Source organism: Euprymna scolopes, chromosome 17, assembly GCF_053919585.1.
Source record: "Euprymna scolopes isolate OS-2025 chromosome 17, ASM5391958v1, whole genome shotgun sequence".
Classification (NCBI taxonomy): Eukaryota; Metazoa; Mollusca; class Cephalopoda; order Sepiida; family Sepiolidae; genus Euprymna; species Euprymna scolopes.
The window spans coordinates 46,662,597-46,680,812 of record NC_136498.1 but is presented as its reverse complement, the minus strand read 5'-3'; the positions used below and the strand labels follow the sequence as shown (position 1 = coordinate 46,680,812).

Here is an 18,216-nt window from a genome sequence, read left to right as displayed (position 1 = left end):
ACTAGAAGTATAGTTAAATACATAAGCATTTTCCAAACGTCACATTGTTCTTTAATTTATATAATTGTAGGGTATTTTCGAGAATTTCTATCTAACAAGTTGCCTTCTTCCAGAAGGACTGTAGTAATATGCACGTTTAGATTAAATACAAGAAACTACAAAGTTTATTTTAACATGATTGTAAAAAAAAAGAAAAATAAAAAACAGAAAAAAACAAGAACGATTTTCATTGAATAAGATTGGCGTAATGAATATCAAATTAGGCATGGATTTAAATATGTAACATTTACGTGGCATAATCTCATTCCAATATTATTTTTAAAAATATACTAATATTTTTAGTTGAACGCCATGATAAATTTCAGAAAGAGTTTCCGATGGGAAGCTTATCTGTATAAATCTTGAAAAAGAAACGATTTTTCAGTGGGCTGCTGATTTGTAGAAGTCTTGAACTTTAAAATTCTGCACGAAAAATTTATGTGCGGAGATTAAAAAACAATTCTGATTCGATTCTGCTTCCTTCAATTTATTTGTCTGTTTTTTTCGCCATTCCATTTGTATTTAATCATACGTTTTCATTATATAAAAATATTACAACAAATATCATTCTATGCAGATTTCAAGCATTTCTGTAAAAACGTAACTACGTGTTAGTTGAAAGCTAAATATATGGCAATAATAAAAAAAAACGTCCATGAATGTTAGGTTAATTAAACAAAATACAATTCACACGTTAATACAAGCTGTTTTTTTTTTAGTTTACAATTAAAATATTGCAAATCTCAGATGAGTCAATTCGACATACTTAGAAATAAGCAAGAAATGCAAAGAAAACCAAATTCAAACACTGTATTTTATGAAGCGTATTCATTTACCTTACAAACTACCATAAATTTGTTATACTTTTCTAAAGAATAGTCAAGATTAGAAATAGATACTGAAGGTCAATTTCATATAAAGGAAATATGCAACCAAAAAGAAATGCTTGCAAACGACACACAAAAAAATTAAATGTAAAAATTCTTACCATTGCTCTCAATGCTGCGATTTCTTCTCGTAATGGTTCGATCGCATGTTGAACTGCGTCATGTATAACTTCTGTTAGCGTCCGTAATAAATTAGAATCCACTTCCGGCGAGCGGTTTGAGATGGAGTCTGCATCATTGTTGTTTCCGGTGCTGACCCTATCGGGCTCGGAGGCCGGATTACTAAGCCATGAGATTCGACTCCACCGGTTGCTCATGGCGGACGGTAATTTAGAAAATACAGCTTGGATGCGCTGGATGATTTCGAACAGAATTTTGAATACTTTTCCAAAGAAACCCAGGGTTACTAAATATAACAACAGTTTATTTTAATATATTTTTCTGGATTTTTTTTTTTTTTGCGCAGAGAACAAGTCCATTCAGTAGAGTGCACGAGTTAGCCAAGCAAATCGGGTGCTTCTTTCTTGTAGCAGAATTCTGTCATTTTTCCAACAAGGTAATCACATAAACAATGTGCATGCATTACACTTGAATATATAGCTATATATACACACCTATCTTTGATAGTATATTTATACATATACCCACATATTTAGCGCATGCTTCACTGGGGTGTGTAGTTATTACTTTAATCTGAGCCAGTATTTATTGATTATCTTTTGAACATAAAAAAGCCAGTACGCGCCGTTTGCATAAGTGTTCTGGTTTGTATAATTACTTGTGAGGCCCAACAACATTAATATACATCCATTCAAATATATGCACGCATATATCCATGTACATATAGTTAGAGACTCATTTTGAACATGGGTTACCTGTGAAATAAGAGGGTTTAGCATTTAAAATTGATTATTACGAGAGAGAGCGGTTTATTCGATAATGATACACGAATTTAACCGAACGAAAACCAACCGATTTCCATTGTGTAATATTTTAATTTGATACGTACTTTGATAAGTATTAATTAGATAAAAATTAAGACATTGGGATGTAAAACATATGGGTTTTGGTGGACATACACACGAAAATAAAGGATATATAAAGTAACCTCATAAACTAGTGAACTGATCATAAATATTGAAATCAATATTTTAGGAAATATAGTTAGTAGCATCGGTACATTCTTTTTTTGTAATTCATTAGGCGTCTTAATCAAAACTCGTATTCTGATCACGAGATCTTTCAAAATAAGTATAACGCAAAGATTTAAATAGAAGGAAGAATTATTATTTGGATTCATTAGACTACTATTCTCACGTTGAATGTCATTTTAACAACGTTTCGGCCCATCAAACCTCCGACCTTCTTAAGATGTATCTTGTTGAACTCGTGAAAGTTTCTGTTGAATTCGGGAAATTGGATTTAATTTCGAAAGGAACCCTTTGTATACTAAACAGGGTCAGCATTCGCTCGTTCCATCAGCCAGGACTTGATAGAGGTCATAAGTCGCAATTGTATTTTTCAGTCACTCACTCTGAGAATCGATGCTCAACCTTCAGGTGAGTACCACTGTCACAATTGATTTTTCCAAACATTCTAACCAAGGCGCCATGGATTCTTGTGGCCAGTTTTATATGAGCGACCGAAAACTACAATTGCGATTTACTAAGGAGCTCTATGCAGTCCTGGCTGACGGAACGATTGCATGCTATCCTCGTTAAGTAAATAAGTTTCCGCTCGAAATATCGTCCAAATCCCAGAGTTTGACAGAAAAAATTCCCGAATTCGATAAAATACATCTGAATACTGACGGAAGTTACATCGACCAAATCGTTGTGAAAATGACACTCAAAATGAGAACACTAGTCCAATAAATCCAAATACCAATAACCAATGCTCATTTCCAAAATTATTCAACTAGTATACATATCAATAAAAGTGTTTTCAAACTCGTTGTCAATTTTGAAAGTTAATTGGAATTGCGAATACAGCGCGTCTATAAAACCGTAATCTATTTTGAGAAATTCGAATTATGGGGGTCTGAAAATATCTATTTTAAAAAATAATTGGAATTACAAATATTTGTAATTCCAATTAAATTTTCAAAATAGATCACGACTTAAAATACACACTGCGTTATCCCTCGTTCATGTATACGTGTGTGCTAGCGAAGAGAGAATGATGAAAAGGTTGGACAGACAAAATATAAAGAGATAGATAAATATAGTTGAATTCAAAAATGTAAAGAAAGATATTCAGGATTTAAAAAGAAGGAAAAAGTGGATATTGAAACGAGAAGTGTAGTGATAATGATAGAAGGGTAGAGAGAGAGAGAGAGCTAGACACAGTAGTGATAGAAGGGTAGAGAGAGCGCGAGACACGTTAATGATAGAAGGGTAGAGAGAGAGACAGAGTTAGACACGGTAATGATAGAAGGGGGGGGGAGAGAGAGAGGTCCACACGGTAATGATAGAACGGAGAGAGAGAGAGGTAGACACGATAATGATAGAACGGGAGGGAGAGAGAGAGAGAGAGAGAGGTAGACACGGTAATGATAGAAAGGTAGAGAGAGAGACAGAGGTAGACACGGTAATCATAGAAGGGGAGAGAGAGAGAGGTCCACACGGTAATGATAGAACGGGAGAGAGAGAGAGGTAGACACGGTAATGATAGAACGGGAGAGAGAGAGGTAGACACGGTAATGATAGAACGGGAGAGAGAGAGGTATCAACACGGTAATGATAGAAAGTGAGAGAGAGAGACAGAGCTCCACACGGTAATGATAGAACGGAGAGAGAGAGAGAGAGAGAGGTCCACACGGTAATGATAGAACGGGAGAGAGAGATATATATAGAGGTAGACACGGTAATGATAGAACGAGAGAGAGAGAGAGAGAGAGAAAGAGGTAGACACGGTAATGATAGAACGGGAGAGAGAGAGGTAGACACGTTAATGATAGAACGGGAGAGAGAGAGAAAGGTAGACACGGTAATGATAGAACGGGAGAGAGAGAGGTAGACACGTTAATGATAGAACGGGAGAGAGAGAGAAAGGTAGACACGGTAATGATAGAACGGGAGAGAGAGAGAAAGGTAGACACTGTAATGATAGAACGGGAGACATGGGAATAGGAGGGAGACAGGTAGACATGGGAATAGGAGGGAGACAGGTAGACATGGGAATAGGAGGGAGACAGGTAGACATGGGAATAGGAGGGAGACAGGTAGACATGGGAATAGGAGGGAGACAGGTAGACATTTTATGGGTGAGGGGGAGAAGAAGATATTATATGGGGGAGGGGGAGAAGTAGAATTTTATGGGGGAGGGGGAGAAGTAGAATTTTATGGGGGAGGGGAAGAAGTAGACATAGCAATGAGGAGTAAAAATAAACATGGAAAAATAAAGGAGGTAAGTAAATATGGAAAAGTGAGACGATGGAGAACTCGACACGCGAGAGGCAAAGGAGAGGCCAAGACACGCGAGAGGCAAGGGGAGGGCCAAGACACGCGAGAGGCAAGGGGAGGGCCAAGACACGGAAGAGATGGGGGGACGGCCAAGATAAGGAAGAGATGGGGGGACGGCCAAGATACGGAAGAGATGGGGGGACGGCCAAGATACGGAAGAGATGGGGGGACGGCCAAGATACGGAAGAGATGGGGGGACGGCCAAGATACGGAAGAGATGGGGGGACGGCCAAGACACGGAAGAGATGGGGGGGACGGCCAAGACACGGAAGAGATGGGGGGACGGCCAAGACACGGAAGAGATGGGGGGACGGCCAAGACACGGAAGAGATGGGGGGACGGCCAAGACACGGAAGAGATGGGGGGACGGCCAAGACACGGAAGAGATGGGGGGACGGCCAAGACACGGAAGAGATGGGGGGACGGCCAAGACACGGAAGAGATGGGGGGACGGCCAAGACACGGAAGAGATGGGGGGACGGCCAAGACACGGAAGAGATGGGGGGACGGCCAAGACACGGAAGAGATGGGGGGACGGCCAAGACACGGAAGAGATGGGGGGAAGGCCAAGACACGGAAGAGATGGGGGACGGCCAAGACACGGAAGAGATGGGGGGAAAGCCAAGACACGGAAGAGATGGGGGGGAAGGCCAAGACACGGAAGAGATGTGGGGGACGGCCAAGACACGGATGGGACATGGGGACGGCGAAGGCACGGACGGGACATGGGGACGGCGCAGGCACGGACAGGACATGGGGACGGCGCAGGCACGGACAGGACATGGGGACGGCGCAGGCACGGACGGGACAATGGGGACGGCGCAGGCACGGACGGGATATGGGGACGGCGCAGGCACGGACGGGACAATGGGGACGGCGAAGACACGGACAGGACAATGGGGACGGTGAAGACACGGACGGGACAAGGGGGACGGCGAAAACACGGAAGGGACAAGAGGACGGCGAAGACACGGAGGGGACAGGAGGACGGCGAAGACACGGAGGGGACAGGGGGACGGCGAGGACAAAGACATTAACAAAACCGTGTCTTTTGTTCCAACGATTATCAATAAACCTGAGGTAATTTTATCAGAATCAGACAAAGCCAAACTCTTTGCTAGGAAGTTTGCAGTAAATTCTACTATACGACATACGGTGCGTGATGTTGCAAAGCTTACTCAAAATCTCGATTACGGTGAAGCAACTGGCACGATGAAATTCTAACAGTGCCCCAAAAGCTTCAAGCTGGACTAGTCTCATTACTTAGAAAGCTGTTTAAAAGTTGTCTTAAAAAAAGGTTCCCACAACGCTGGAAAACTTCAGTCTGACCCGTGTTAAAATATTCAGTCAATAAATCATATCCCTCTCAATAACAAACAATCAATCTCCTGTGCGTTATGAGTAAGTTACTAGATCTGTGTTTACTAGAGAAGTGATCAACCACACCAGCAAAATCACCCACTCAGTGATATGAAATATGGTTTCATTCTGTCAGATGTACAGCTGGTGGCCTTATTGTAATATCTCACAGGATTAATGAATCTCTCAACGCAGGTTTTAATTCCAGGGCAAATGTGCTTGACAAAAGCTTTTGATAGGTTATGGCAAAAGGCCAACTCTAGAATATCACTAGTTACGGAATAGCTGGACATATTCCCTCACTTATTATATCATTCCATCTGATAGGTTTATAAGAGTAGTGGTTGATAAGCAGAAATCCAAAGCTCAAACCGTTAATGCTGGCTCCAAAGATTTTACCCAGGCCAAATTCTCTTGCTGATCTTCATTAACGATCTTCCGAATAACATTCTTAGATAATTCGTAGACATTTGTGCAAACGACACTACAATCTATGGCAATACTTCAAAGATCAAAAATGAGCAAAATTTCTTATTCCCTCTCCGCTGATATTTAGTTCGTGGTGCAATGGGGGAAAACATAGCTTGTTAATTTTAATGCATATTAATCAATCTTCTCCTATTTCACCATGACTTTTACGAATATCTGGCACCAATTGAAATGAACGGCTTCATTTTTGAGGACGCTTCATGTTTATACAAGCTTCTTGGTCTAACTTTCACTTCTGATCTGAAGTATAGCACATACATCAGATCCGTTACTAAGATTGCTAGAAAAAATGTTGGATAAGTCTACGGCTTCAGTAGATATCTCACTGCCAATGCAATTCTCTACCTATCAAGTACGCCCTAGGAGCTGCTCGGAACATTCTATCGTATCTGGACAGGGTTCAAAATGGACTTCGTAATATAGAAGGTGATCCCCCATTTCTCTTCTCCGCAACATGTTTCCCACAGAAGAGACGTCGCGTGAATGCCTCTGTCTATCATTATTTTCATGACAAGTATTAGACTGAGCTCCAATCCATACCACCCCATTACCAATCGTTCACAAAAAAAAAACACTTATCTAACCAAAATCACTATCAAACATTTCTTTGAATTTCTATCGGTGTCTAAACCTAAACGTGGATACCATGAACATGTTTCTTTACTAGAACTGCAGGTTCAGGTAACTGTTTTGCTGGCGTGCTTTCCAGCCTTTATCGTCTTCAGTCCCATAGTAACAAGTTCTTATTGGACCCTTCTCTTAAATCTAATTTTACCAAATTTCTACTACGAACAATCACTAAGCTATTGTCCTAATGATTACGGTACACACATTAACCCTTAACTTGGTGACCCTTTTGCAAGAAAATAATTTTAAAATATATCTAATATATTTGTGTCTACTTTTTGTTTGAACATGATGTAAATCGTCCAAATTATACAAACGTACATCCCGGCTAAGTTGTCCAGTTAAATTAAGTTGTTCGTAGATTGTATTGCCGTTGATTTGAAAATTCACAAAATTACAGTAAACTATTAAGGTAATGTTAATTTATTGAGTACCATCTATTAATCTTCATATCTCTACTTAATTATAAAAGAACGCACATTCTGTGAGTGTGCGATAGTTTCTTTCCTATATATTTCGAAACGGCTGGACTGATATTTAAAAAAAAATTAACGCAAACGTGCTTTATGCGTCAGAAAGTGTTCTCAGATAAGCCTTTCTGATAATTCTCGAATATCAATAGCTGAAAGAAATCGAGTAAAAAGGAACAGTCAGATTTTGACCAACGTTTACACCACAAATATATTAAAGTTTTATCAACGCCTAAGCAAGAGGGCCCGACGTATAAGATCAACAGTACGTTTTTTCCAGTGCAATGTAAACTACAGTGTATTTTGGATTAAGTTACTACGGTTGTTCCGCATCTAGAACAGACAATACATTTACACAAAAAGTGGGCGATTTAGCCGATTTTGATAACAATAAACGTACTGGAAGTGATGACAATTCATTGATCCTCATCCAATTCGTGGCAACGTCGGGTTTCACTAATAGCATAATATAAGCACTATGTGTAGTCATAATTTTCGTATCCAGTAAACATACAAAAACAACGTTGGATAGACGAAATAATTTTGCCTATTCATTAAAAGAAAAACAAAAAAACAGAGTCTGAGTTCGTTTTCTATGAATTCAAAAACAGTTGCGCCGCTTTTTGTGAAATTTTACACGAATGGAACCTTATGTGCCTGGTAGTGTTCTTAGAGAGGTTTTGTATCGGAATGTCTTTGATAAGTATGCATACTAGATAACGAAATAAACTCCGATGAAAGGTAATTTTGACTACAGTTAACACCTTACACAAATTAACATTACAAGTGCATTTGAGAAGTATTAACACACGAGCCTAAGAATCCGACAAATAACATCAACAGTTGGCTTTTTGACATAGAATTGCATCATAAATTTATGCTTCTGTGTAAAGGGCATTTGAAGCATGATACTATACTTTTTCATTTTAAACTTAAACCTTTTATCACTGCAGAAACAGTAAGGGCAGACATATGAAAAATATCAACAGTATGTTCAACAGAGCATGATTGAAACATGATACTATACTTTTGCATTTTAAACTGATTAAACCATTTATGTAAAAAAAATAAATTTGTAAAATCTACAGTTGGTTCTTTAAAGTGCAATGTAGATTACAAAATATTTGGACTAAGTCACTGCAGGGAGGCATGTGAAGTTTCCTTATGGTGCATTGCAAGGGGTCACAACTAGAGCAGGCAATAAATCAATTTGATTGAAAAATGATCGATTAAACGGATTTTGATGAAAATAAAATATGGAAGTGTAAAACAATCGTTGATCACCATTCAATCCCAGGCAACGTCGGATCTCACTGCTAGTATATATATATATATATATATATATATATATATATATATATATATATGTGTGTGTGTGTTGTACGCTAATACTTTCATTATCGTGATTTTTTAACGATTATTAGACTTGATTAGTTGTCAGAAGTGAGGAGAACAGTTTATGTTATTTGCATTGTTTTGTTGTCATACACAAATGCGTGCAAGACTTACTCGTTTATTCCCCACGTAGTCTTGCTTTTAAAGATTGATATTCGCTCTGAAGAGAAAGTCTTTAAAATACATGGCGCATGAATTATATTCAATGGTTCTCAAGATAAGTGTATTTTAAACCGAGTCGAATCGCAATGCAATGTCTACAATCAAATCGAAAGTGCTTAAAAGATTTTCATTTCAGTGAGTTCAAATTGTTTCTACGCTTTAATTCAAAGAACTCTTAAAACGATCGAGAGAAACAGGGCGAGAGCGACAGAAAGATTGAATAGGGGAGAAAAAGAAGATAGAGAAAATAGAAAGTAAAGTTAAACAATGCGATACAAAGCGAAACTATAAAAAGATGATGAAAAAAAAAAGAAAAAAATAGATGTACATCGAAGATAAATTACTATCAATATTATTTGATTGTAATTTAAAGGGAATCGCATCGCTTCGAGTACTGAACAAGAGAAGTTAAAAGCCACCACAAGAATTGAAGTGGTTTTTAATTTGTTTTCAGTTTTAAATCAAGAAATCAACCAATGTTTCCAAAAGAATAGAATTTGTCTTCAAACGATCTGCCGTCTCCAACTCACATCTACCAAAATATTGAAATGAACAACTGCAGAGGAGAAAAATAACTTGCACAGAAAATAAAGTAAAACTATGGCCGTTTATTCAGGACTGAGGATGATCATCCTCTCCGTTTAGTTTCGACAATCAATGGATGCCCTGTCAGGAAAGCTGCGCGTATAATTTTGAGGCAAGCTTTGCGCAGTCTCTAATTATAGCTATAAATCGGCAACCCTTTAGTTTAGTAGCAAGTAAAGGTCCAAGACGACTGGAAACAATACAAAGACAAGCGAAGAGCACATAGCATGGTAAGGATTCTTAAATGGTCAACCATTTAAGAATGCTTACCATGCTCAACGTTGCTTAACTTCAGTGATCTAACAGTTATCAAGCTGCCGAAATAAAGATGATAGGTTAATCGAAAATGTACACTCTGTATTATAACAGTGTTAAATTTACTTTTAAATGAAAAAGAATATTATATTTTCAAAATAGATCGATTAGAGGGACGCATCTGTTTTTTTATGTGGAATAAAAATAAAAATGGTAAATTCTAAAGATGTAAGAAAAAGGATGGAGAAAACATTATCGGACGTTTATTTCCGGTTAAAGTCTGAAGAGTTTCTTAACTCGACGCCACGTTATAATTAAAGGAGGGGAGAAAGTGGATCTTAGGTTTACTTTTGGCAGCTTCGTAACTCTCACTTCTCTAATTTTGTTCTTAAATCGTCATATTTCATAAACGACGTTTCCTACAAAGAGAGAAATAGCTTTTTTAAGTCATAATCAATCCCATTTAACAGTTATCGTTTGTAATTTACCTTGTATAAGTATTTTTTTTGTTTCTTACGTAAAGTAGCTTTATGCCTAGTCTGAAGCGGTTTCTAATTAAAAAAAAGTATTCAACCAAGGTTTGAATCTGGCTAATCAGCACGGGAAGAATTAGAGCATTGGTGACGCCTTAGGCATAGATTAATTCTGTATGACCAACTAAATATTAATAAAAATCCGTTTCCCTAACATTATATATAAACGTGAGAATGTGTGTGTGAAGACAATTCTTAACATCTGCTCAACGAACCTTTTATCTACAGATGTGAAATTTGGTATATAGGTAATCAGAACTTTTTAATTGGTTTTTATCCGAACAATAGGGCTGCTAAGGGGTCAAAACTGAAAAGTTAGTACGTACGGGGTCACCGGATTTTTATCTGTTTGCCAACCGTTTCACGAGTGCGCATTCTTTAATCGTTCACATTAGAAATTACTTATGTTAAGTATAAGTAGGTTCAAAAACAATTTAAAAGATCGTGTAAAGCTGGCATAATGCTTATAGTACCTGCCTCACTGTCTTAAGGTCTTTGGTTTCGATCTCAGCTCGATGATGCCTTTCTTTTACTTACAAGAAGTAAACTGTTTAGAACAAACATATTCGCACGCATATGTCTCAGTTTCTCTATGAATTAAAATATAACATTATGCCATAATTATAAACCGGGCAACGCTGGGAGCCATACTAGTTAATAAATCAAACGATTATAGTTCTGGCATGGGTTGGGTTTGACAAAAAATGTTTTAATTTTTCTAATTTGTCGAAATATATAAGCAAATAAACAAGTCACATTTTTGGTTATTTATATGTATATTTTATGCCACTTTAATGTTTTAATTGATTTTAGACACGGAGAAAATAGACTCGTTTCAGGATAGAGAAATATTGTATTCAAACAAAAGTAAATAAATTTATGTTTAAACTATCTAATTTACATTATTGCACCTGTATGCGCAATAAAACATATCTAGATAAGATGCCTCCATAGAAAATCGAGCCATCTCTCTTTCCTTACACTCATATTAAGAAATATAAGTGTGGGTAAGTATTATCAGCGCTATGAAATGTAAAAGATATACATTAGCATATAGATAAATCGGTTATTTATTGGCTTAATTATAAATTACGATCATTAAGGCAATGGATCAATTATTTAGAAATATAACTTAATCTTAGAACGCATCTAATTTGTTTTTTTTAAAGAATATGGAATAATGCTTTAAATAAACATAAATAATTCGTATTTCACTTTATAACAGACATGTCCTATTAACTTATCCCTTATGGCTTACCTGTTTTTTTTTGTTTTGTTTTTTTGCATTGGCGATCTATAACCCTTTAATATATATCAAGCAAAGGGACTTTGTGTGTGTGTGTGAATTCGTTCCATATTGACTCGGAAACTACCGGGTCAGTTTTTATGGAAATTCATACGAAGATACTTTATATACCTGGCAGTAATCAGATAAGTAGCAATAATCGAAAATATATGATAAAAGTAACAGACGATTTTGACAAAAGTAAGCAGGTTATACAGTCTAATATCCCAAGTGTATTTGAGGAGTTTTCTTATCACACAGACTACCTAGTATATAAAATCAGCAGCATGTTCTTTGATATAACAGGGCGCGTTGGAACTGAAGTTTTCTGATTAAAAAAAATGAAACATACTTGACCTTAGCATGTTAAACTTTCAAGCTATAATATATAAGTATAGTTTTATAAATTCAACAGCAGGTTCTCTACACTGGAAGATAGTCCACAATATATTGTGGACTAAGTCAATGTGGGGTAACATGTGAATGTTCTCGGTGCACTACGAGGAGTTCCTAACTAGAAGGTAATAATTTGATTTGATTGAAAAATGGGCGATTTTACAGATTTCAATGACAATATAAATATTGGAAGGTGAAACATTCCTAAATCATTATTCTGTCTCGAGTAACGTGTCTTCGTGCATATATATATATATATATATATATATATATATATATATATATATATATATATATATATGTGTGTGTGTGTGTGTGTGTGTGTGTGTTTGTGTGTGTGTGTAAAGCTAAGTTTTTTTTCTCCTCGTTCTGATATTGATATTAAAGTGATTTATTTTCTATATAAAAATATTAAAACAAAGTTTGATATACCCAGTCATAGATATAAGAGTGACTACATACTATTAAACTAATTTGCACATTCCTTTAAAAAAGAGTATTTATTAATAATTCATTTTATTATTTTATTATTAGGTGGTTAGTTTCATTGCACTGTTGCGCTATATTGTATTTATGAATAATTTCTGCATAATTGCATAAAATTTAAGATGAAAACTAGCATATATATATATATATATATATATATATATATGTGTGTGTGTGTGTGTGTGTGTGTGGTTATACGAAAATATATCAAACTCTTCTCTGAATATTGTATTTACAGAGTGGAAATAAAGTATGGAATCTGTCGCACATTTTTTATTGGATATTAAGTTTGTAAAATAGATAAGGAGTTAAATTGAGGACACAAAGTTGACTGCTGCAGATGAAAATGGACAATGTTTTAAGTATTTGTACATATTCATTTTTATCTTGAGGTCGCTTAATATTTTTTCTTTCTTTTCTTACTCTGGAGGTGTATCAGACAGTATCGGCGAAGGCTGAATCATTCAATGACGTCTACATTTAGAACGTTGAATATTTTGGTTTCGATTCCAGCTGATAGCATTGATGTCATTTTTTTAAACATTTGAAATCATTACCATGTCTATAGATCATATTATAATATAAAATAAAAAATCTGCATAAATTAAAACATCATATTTAAGAGTATACTAAGACCGGATAACGCCAAGAGGCCTGCTCATACACACACACACACACGCACACACACACACACACACACATATATATATATATATATGAGAGAGACGGGGGGAGAGATTAAATTTATATCTGATAACGATTTTACAAAGGATCGAACATTATCGTGACACATTGAACTTACATTATTTGTTTTGATTTACGCCACAAATATCATAAGAAAAATCAACGTATAAAACAGAATGGGTTTTGTTTTTGAGTTTTTTTTACTTTTAACAATGTTTAAATTAATGACTCTTCTTTAATAGCCAAACGCATATATAATTCACGGGATTAAACAAAATGTTCGCCCTAGAAAAGGCGACAGGATTTCATTTCCGTTCGATGAAAACCGGATTTCTTTTCTTGTTGCAGACCATCTACTAGTTTGTCAGTTGTATACAAATCCCAAGAGCTATAGGAGTCTTCTGTAATGTCTGAAAGTGACAATATTCAACGAGTCTGAGATGCGCTGCTGTACAACTCATGCTCCTTACGATCCAAGTTATGACAACAAGAGCATTGACAGCACCCTTGAAATGTATCGAGGAATTTACAGGAATAACAACGACGTGCCCAGACTGATGAAAACAAAATTTTATGCCACGGTTATAGTCTTTGGTGTGCTTTCAATTGCGGACCACACCATGCCACCTCACTCCTTCGAAGTCGGCTTGAAAGTAAACACCAACTGTACTTGGATGTGCTGAAGCGTTTGATGATCCATTATTGCAATCAGGTGACCGCTGACATACCCTGGCTGTAGCAGTAAGACTCAGCGCCGGCTCACAAGTCCAAAGAGACGCAGACTTGGCTTCAAAAGGAGTGCTACGACTTTGTAATCTCACTGGCCTTCCTCCTCCCTTGATATGACCCCATCAGACTACTTTGTTTGGTCATATATCGAGAACATCACCACCATGACCTCTTACAACACCAAAGTCAGCCTGATTGCCGTTATCTGCCAAGTATCCGCCGAGCTCCCGGCGGGCTTGAGGAAAAGAAATGCTCCCAGTTTCGGACCCATTTCAGAAAAGTTTAAAAATAAAGCCGTGGTGTTTTATTTAAGGCGACACTTATCATTCCACCCTGCATATCACTATTTCACACACAAATCTAATGACTTGCAATCTTATGATCCAAGTAATAGTTGTCTTATTAGTTAAGTTTGTCATGTTATCTTGGCTGCTTTTCTTGCCGTCATCCCATCATTAGATGATGTATGTTGTTTTGCATTCCAACAATGTCCTATGTTGTGTCCTTCCACATTACTGTTTTATCCTTGCTCTCCCAAGAGTTATCGCGTCACTAATAGAGCATGTTAAGTGGGCTTTTAAACTAGATATAACGTCATTATCCTTTTCGAGAAACGTGCGAGGTATGGCGCAATTTATCGATAATTAATACGGAAAAAACAAAGCAACAAATTTTACCACAAAAATAAACACACGGCAATATCGAATAAAGAAACAAAATGTAAAAGCAATATTTAATCGTATTTTTTATCGTTCATTGTTTATTTCCATTTGAAAATTTAGTATATTAAATCAACAAAATCACAATCTCTTGGGGTGTTTTCTTTTATGCAAAATCATATTTACTTAACAAGCATCGTTTTTCACCTCCATGCTAAACTCTTGTATATTTTATATATGCAATTTACTTTCGTTTTTGTTTGTTTTATATTAGAGTATATCGATTATTTAGAGTGACTAAATGATACCATGTTCATTTTTAAATGGCGAAATCAACTTGACAAAAGGGTTCTCGTTAGATCACCGAAGTTATGCGAGGCGAGGTCTGGCCATTATCAGATGAGCATCCATTTTGGAATCCTTGGCCCTGTTTATCATCTTCTGGTGACGGGATATAAGTGTAGCTTGGTACCACTTATGGATTTGATATAAACTGTAAAGCTACTTCGTAGGAAAATCGGCATAGCCCGCCCACAGCTAAAACACACGAAGTATTACCGATCCACTTATATATAATGTTTTAGGTTTAGATATCTGGCATGAGAGTTGATAATTTTTATCACTCGAATAGTTTAGTTTCCTTTTTTTATTTGGAATCGTATTCACACACCAATTTTGACCTCTAGGGTAACAGAAAACAAAAAGCAGCTAACCTTGCATGAATTATAGAATTCAGTTCGAAAGTCCATACAGATTTCCAAGATTGACTAGAAGCACGTTCAGAATAAGTTGCAATAGTTCAGATACTCCGAATGATACATTACAAGCGGTAAAATTCTTCGGTGTTTAACACATTAATATGTAGGATTTACTATTTATAACTTTTCCTTGGAAATAATAATTTCATTCAAGGTCAATAGTATAAAAGACATTGCACTTTGTCTTCCGTAAACAATGCTTTAATTATCACTTAAATATAGAAAACAAAAGTTTAGTTAAAATTGTAGCAATGCAGTATATTAATTAGAAAACCAATGTTTTTAATTTTTTTTAAAAAAAGTAAATTATTATCTAAAAAAAAAAAAATGAACAAGCTTTTAACTTTGAAAATAGAAAAAAAATATCTTTATCAAATTCTGATATATGTTCTTGTATAAGTCAACTTTACCGCCGGAGATATAATTTACCTCTTTGGTAGTAATCCGTATATGTGGTAATCACGGTTGTTTCAAATTCTCAACCAGAAAGAATTTACAAAAAAAAAAAAAAAAAAAAAAAATTATACAAGTGGATAAAGACATTTTTAAATAGTAAAACGCTTGTTGAATCCTTAATAAATATATGATTGTAGAGAAAAAAAAAACTATTTTCTGTACTATAATTCAAGTATGAAGCGATGTTTTCAAAGTTTCAATACTACGTATTCACATAAGGATTTTCTACCTCTAAAATATTATGTGTCTATTTTATTATAGAAATGATTACCATCTAACTATTTCATAAAATCAAAGGTCACTTATTTGAAATGTTAATATTTTAGCGGAGAAGACAACACAATTATATTTTGGAAAAATTCGTTTTTAAAAAGTAAAACCGGAATTGCTCTCTTTGGAAATCCCAAATCAGACCATTTCTTTTCATTAAATATCTGTGAAAATGTAATAACATACGAAACTAAAATATATTAGTGCATTAAGTAGGTTCTTAATGTAGTAATATATTCCTAATGTTTTCCTTCATAAGCTACACGCAGTTAAAATTGACGTGCATACAAACGCGTATACGTCCACGTTATACTGCCGACATATTTAATTTAAACATTACATAGTGAATCAGAGTGATTCTAAGACTTTAGGCGGGAGCGAATACAGGAGTAATAGAAACTATGGGATCAATTTATATACACACACATTATATAAATATAAATTATAATAAGTTTACCAAGGTCTTGGAATTTTACCCTTCACCGGACTATCCATTCATGTGAAATCTTTTTATCATTTTTTTCTTTTACCTCCTGTTCCCCTTACCTCACCCTTTTTTTTAACCAAGTAAGATCTGTGACTTACTTGTGATTTCATTAAATAGTTTTACATGCAAAATCAAATCCCGCATTTTGCTAATTTCTGCCCTCTGATGAGAAGGAGAGTATTTCTTCGAAACTCCGCGAATTAAGGACTATCCACTTATCTTGTGCTGCCTTTTTAAAATTAAATGTTTTTAACTCTTTTTCAAGATGCTTTTAACATGTTTTATTAATCATTTGTTCATATATATATATATATATATATATATATAAGCATGTGTTGGTTTTCTATTAGAACAGTCGCTTGTTTTCCTGAGAGATTTAGATGTACACTATTATAAGCTGAAAACGTCCACCATGTTAGAGCACATTGTTAATAAATGTGTTATATTTTGGAACTATCGAATTAAAAAATTACTAATAATTCCTTGGGTAAAATTCAGTAAAATTTATTTTGTTAGAGAGTTTGGATTTTATATTTATTCGTCCAAAACAAAATAAATTACCGAATAAATAACACAATATACATTTATACAGGGTGTCCACAAAGTCTGGCTACATTATGTAGTCAGACTTTGTGGGCACCGTGTAGATTATGCAGTCAGACTTTGAAGGCACCGTGTAGAGTATTTACAAGTGAGTATAGAACTAATAAAGATATAATTGGACAGTTGAAATACTGTATATTAACTCCCCTCCTGAACATAGGATGCGTGATATTATACATAGTGCATTAGTATAGATTAAACTGATGAAATGTTAAATTGACATCATTCCTCAAACAAATGTTCAAACGAAAAATATAATATATTCATTTTTCTATATTTTGTTGTTTGTTTGAACATTTGATGGATTAATAAATAATGTAAATTTGTCTTGCACACATAGTTTACACAAAAATACATGACACAAGCCATGAAGGCAAAAGCAGAATATCTTTATTTTCGCGTATGTTCTTATATATATATTTGATGACAAAAAATACTGCGTCATCCCCCAAAAAGATGTTATGCATTTGATGTTAGTCTAATAACAGAACAGGCATTAGAAGACACTCCTCTTAAATGAGCAGTGAAATATAGTATAATATTCAAATAAATTAAGACCATTAGTAAAAAGTAAAAGTTTAGATAAGCAAATACAATGACGCTATATATATATATATATATATATATATATATATATATATATATATATATAATTCGATATATATGTTTTCTTTAATTTATTTCGCGAACTCATTCTAAAGTATAGAAAATTTTAAATTAATACTACCAAGATACTTGAAAAATATTTTATTTTTTTAGACTAAAGTACGTACATTAACGTGCGATATTATTTTGCACTTAATATCTACAAACTTACACGTTACACTTAGCATTAATTTAAAGCTTCAAAATTTCCAAATTTAAACTTGAGAATATAGTTATTAATAAGGTCTTTTTAACAAGAATTTTATCGTTTGAGATGTTCATATGCTTTCCAATTTCTGTTAATTTACCTTCATCCTTTTCACTCATTAACGCCTTCATCCATGGTTTGGACCGACCTTAATATTTAATATGTACAACATAATATTGTAATATAATGTAATATGATCTTAAACCGGAGGCTTCACGCTATTCTTCAATAGATCCGATTTAACATCGGATTTACTTGTTAGTAATTATTACAGATGTGACAACA

The 18,216-nt window shown here is 35.1% G+C and overlaps 1 protein-coding gene across 2 annotated transcripts in view; it reads right to left on the bottom strand.

Moving 5' to 3' along the window:
* Positions 1–18,216, bottom strand: part of LOC145296740 (uncharacterized) — a 188,072-nt gene that overhangs the window by 126,143 nt on the left and 43,713 nt on the right. For both annotated transcript variants that reach the window (XM_080142760.1, XM_080142759.1), the window contains exon 2: positions 1,028–1,801. In XM_080142760.1, the coding sequence (XP_079998886.1) occupies positions 1,028–1,243 (216 nt within the window). In that variant the 5' untranslated portion in view covers positions 1,244–1,801. The remainder of the gene's footprint in view (positions 1–1,027; positions 1,802–18,216) is intronic.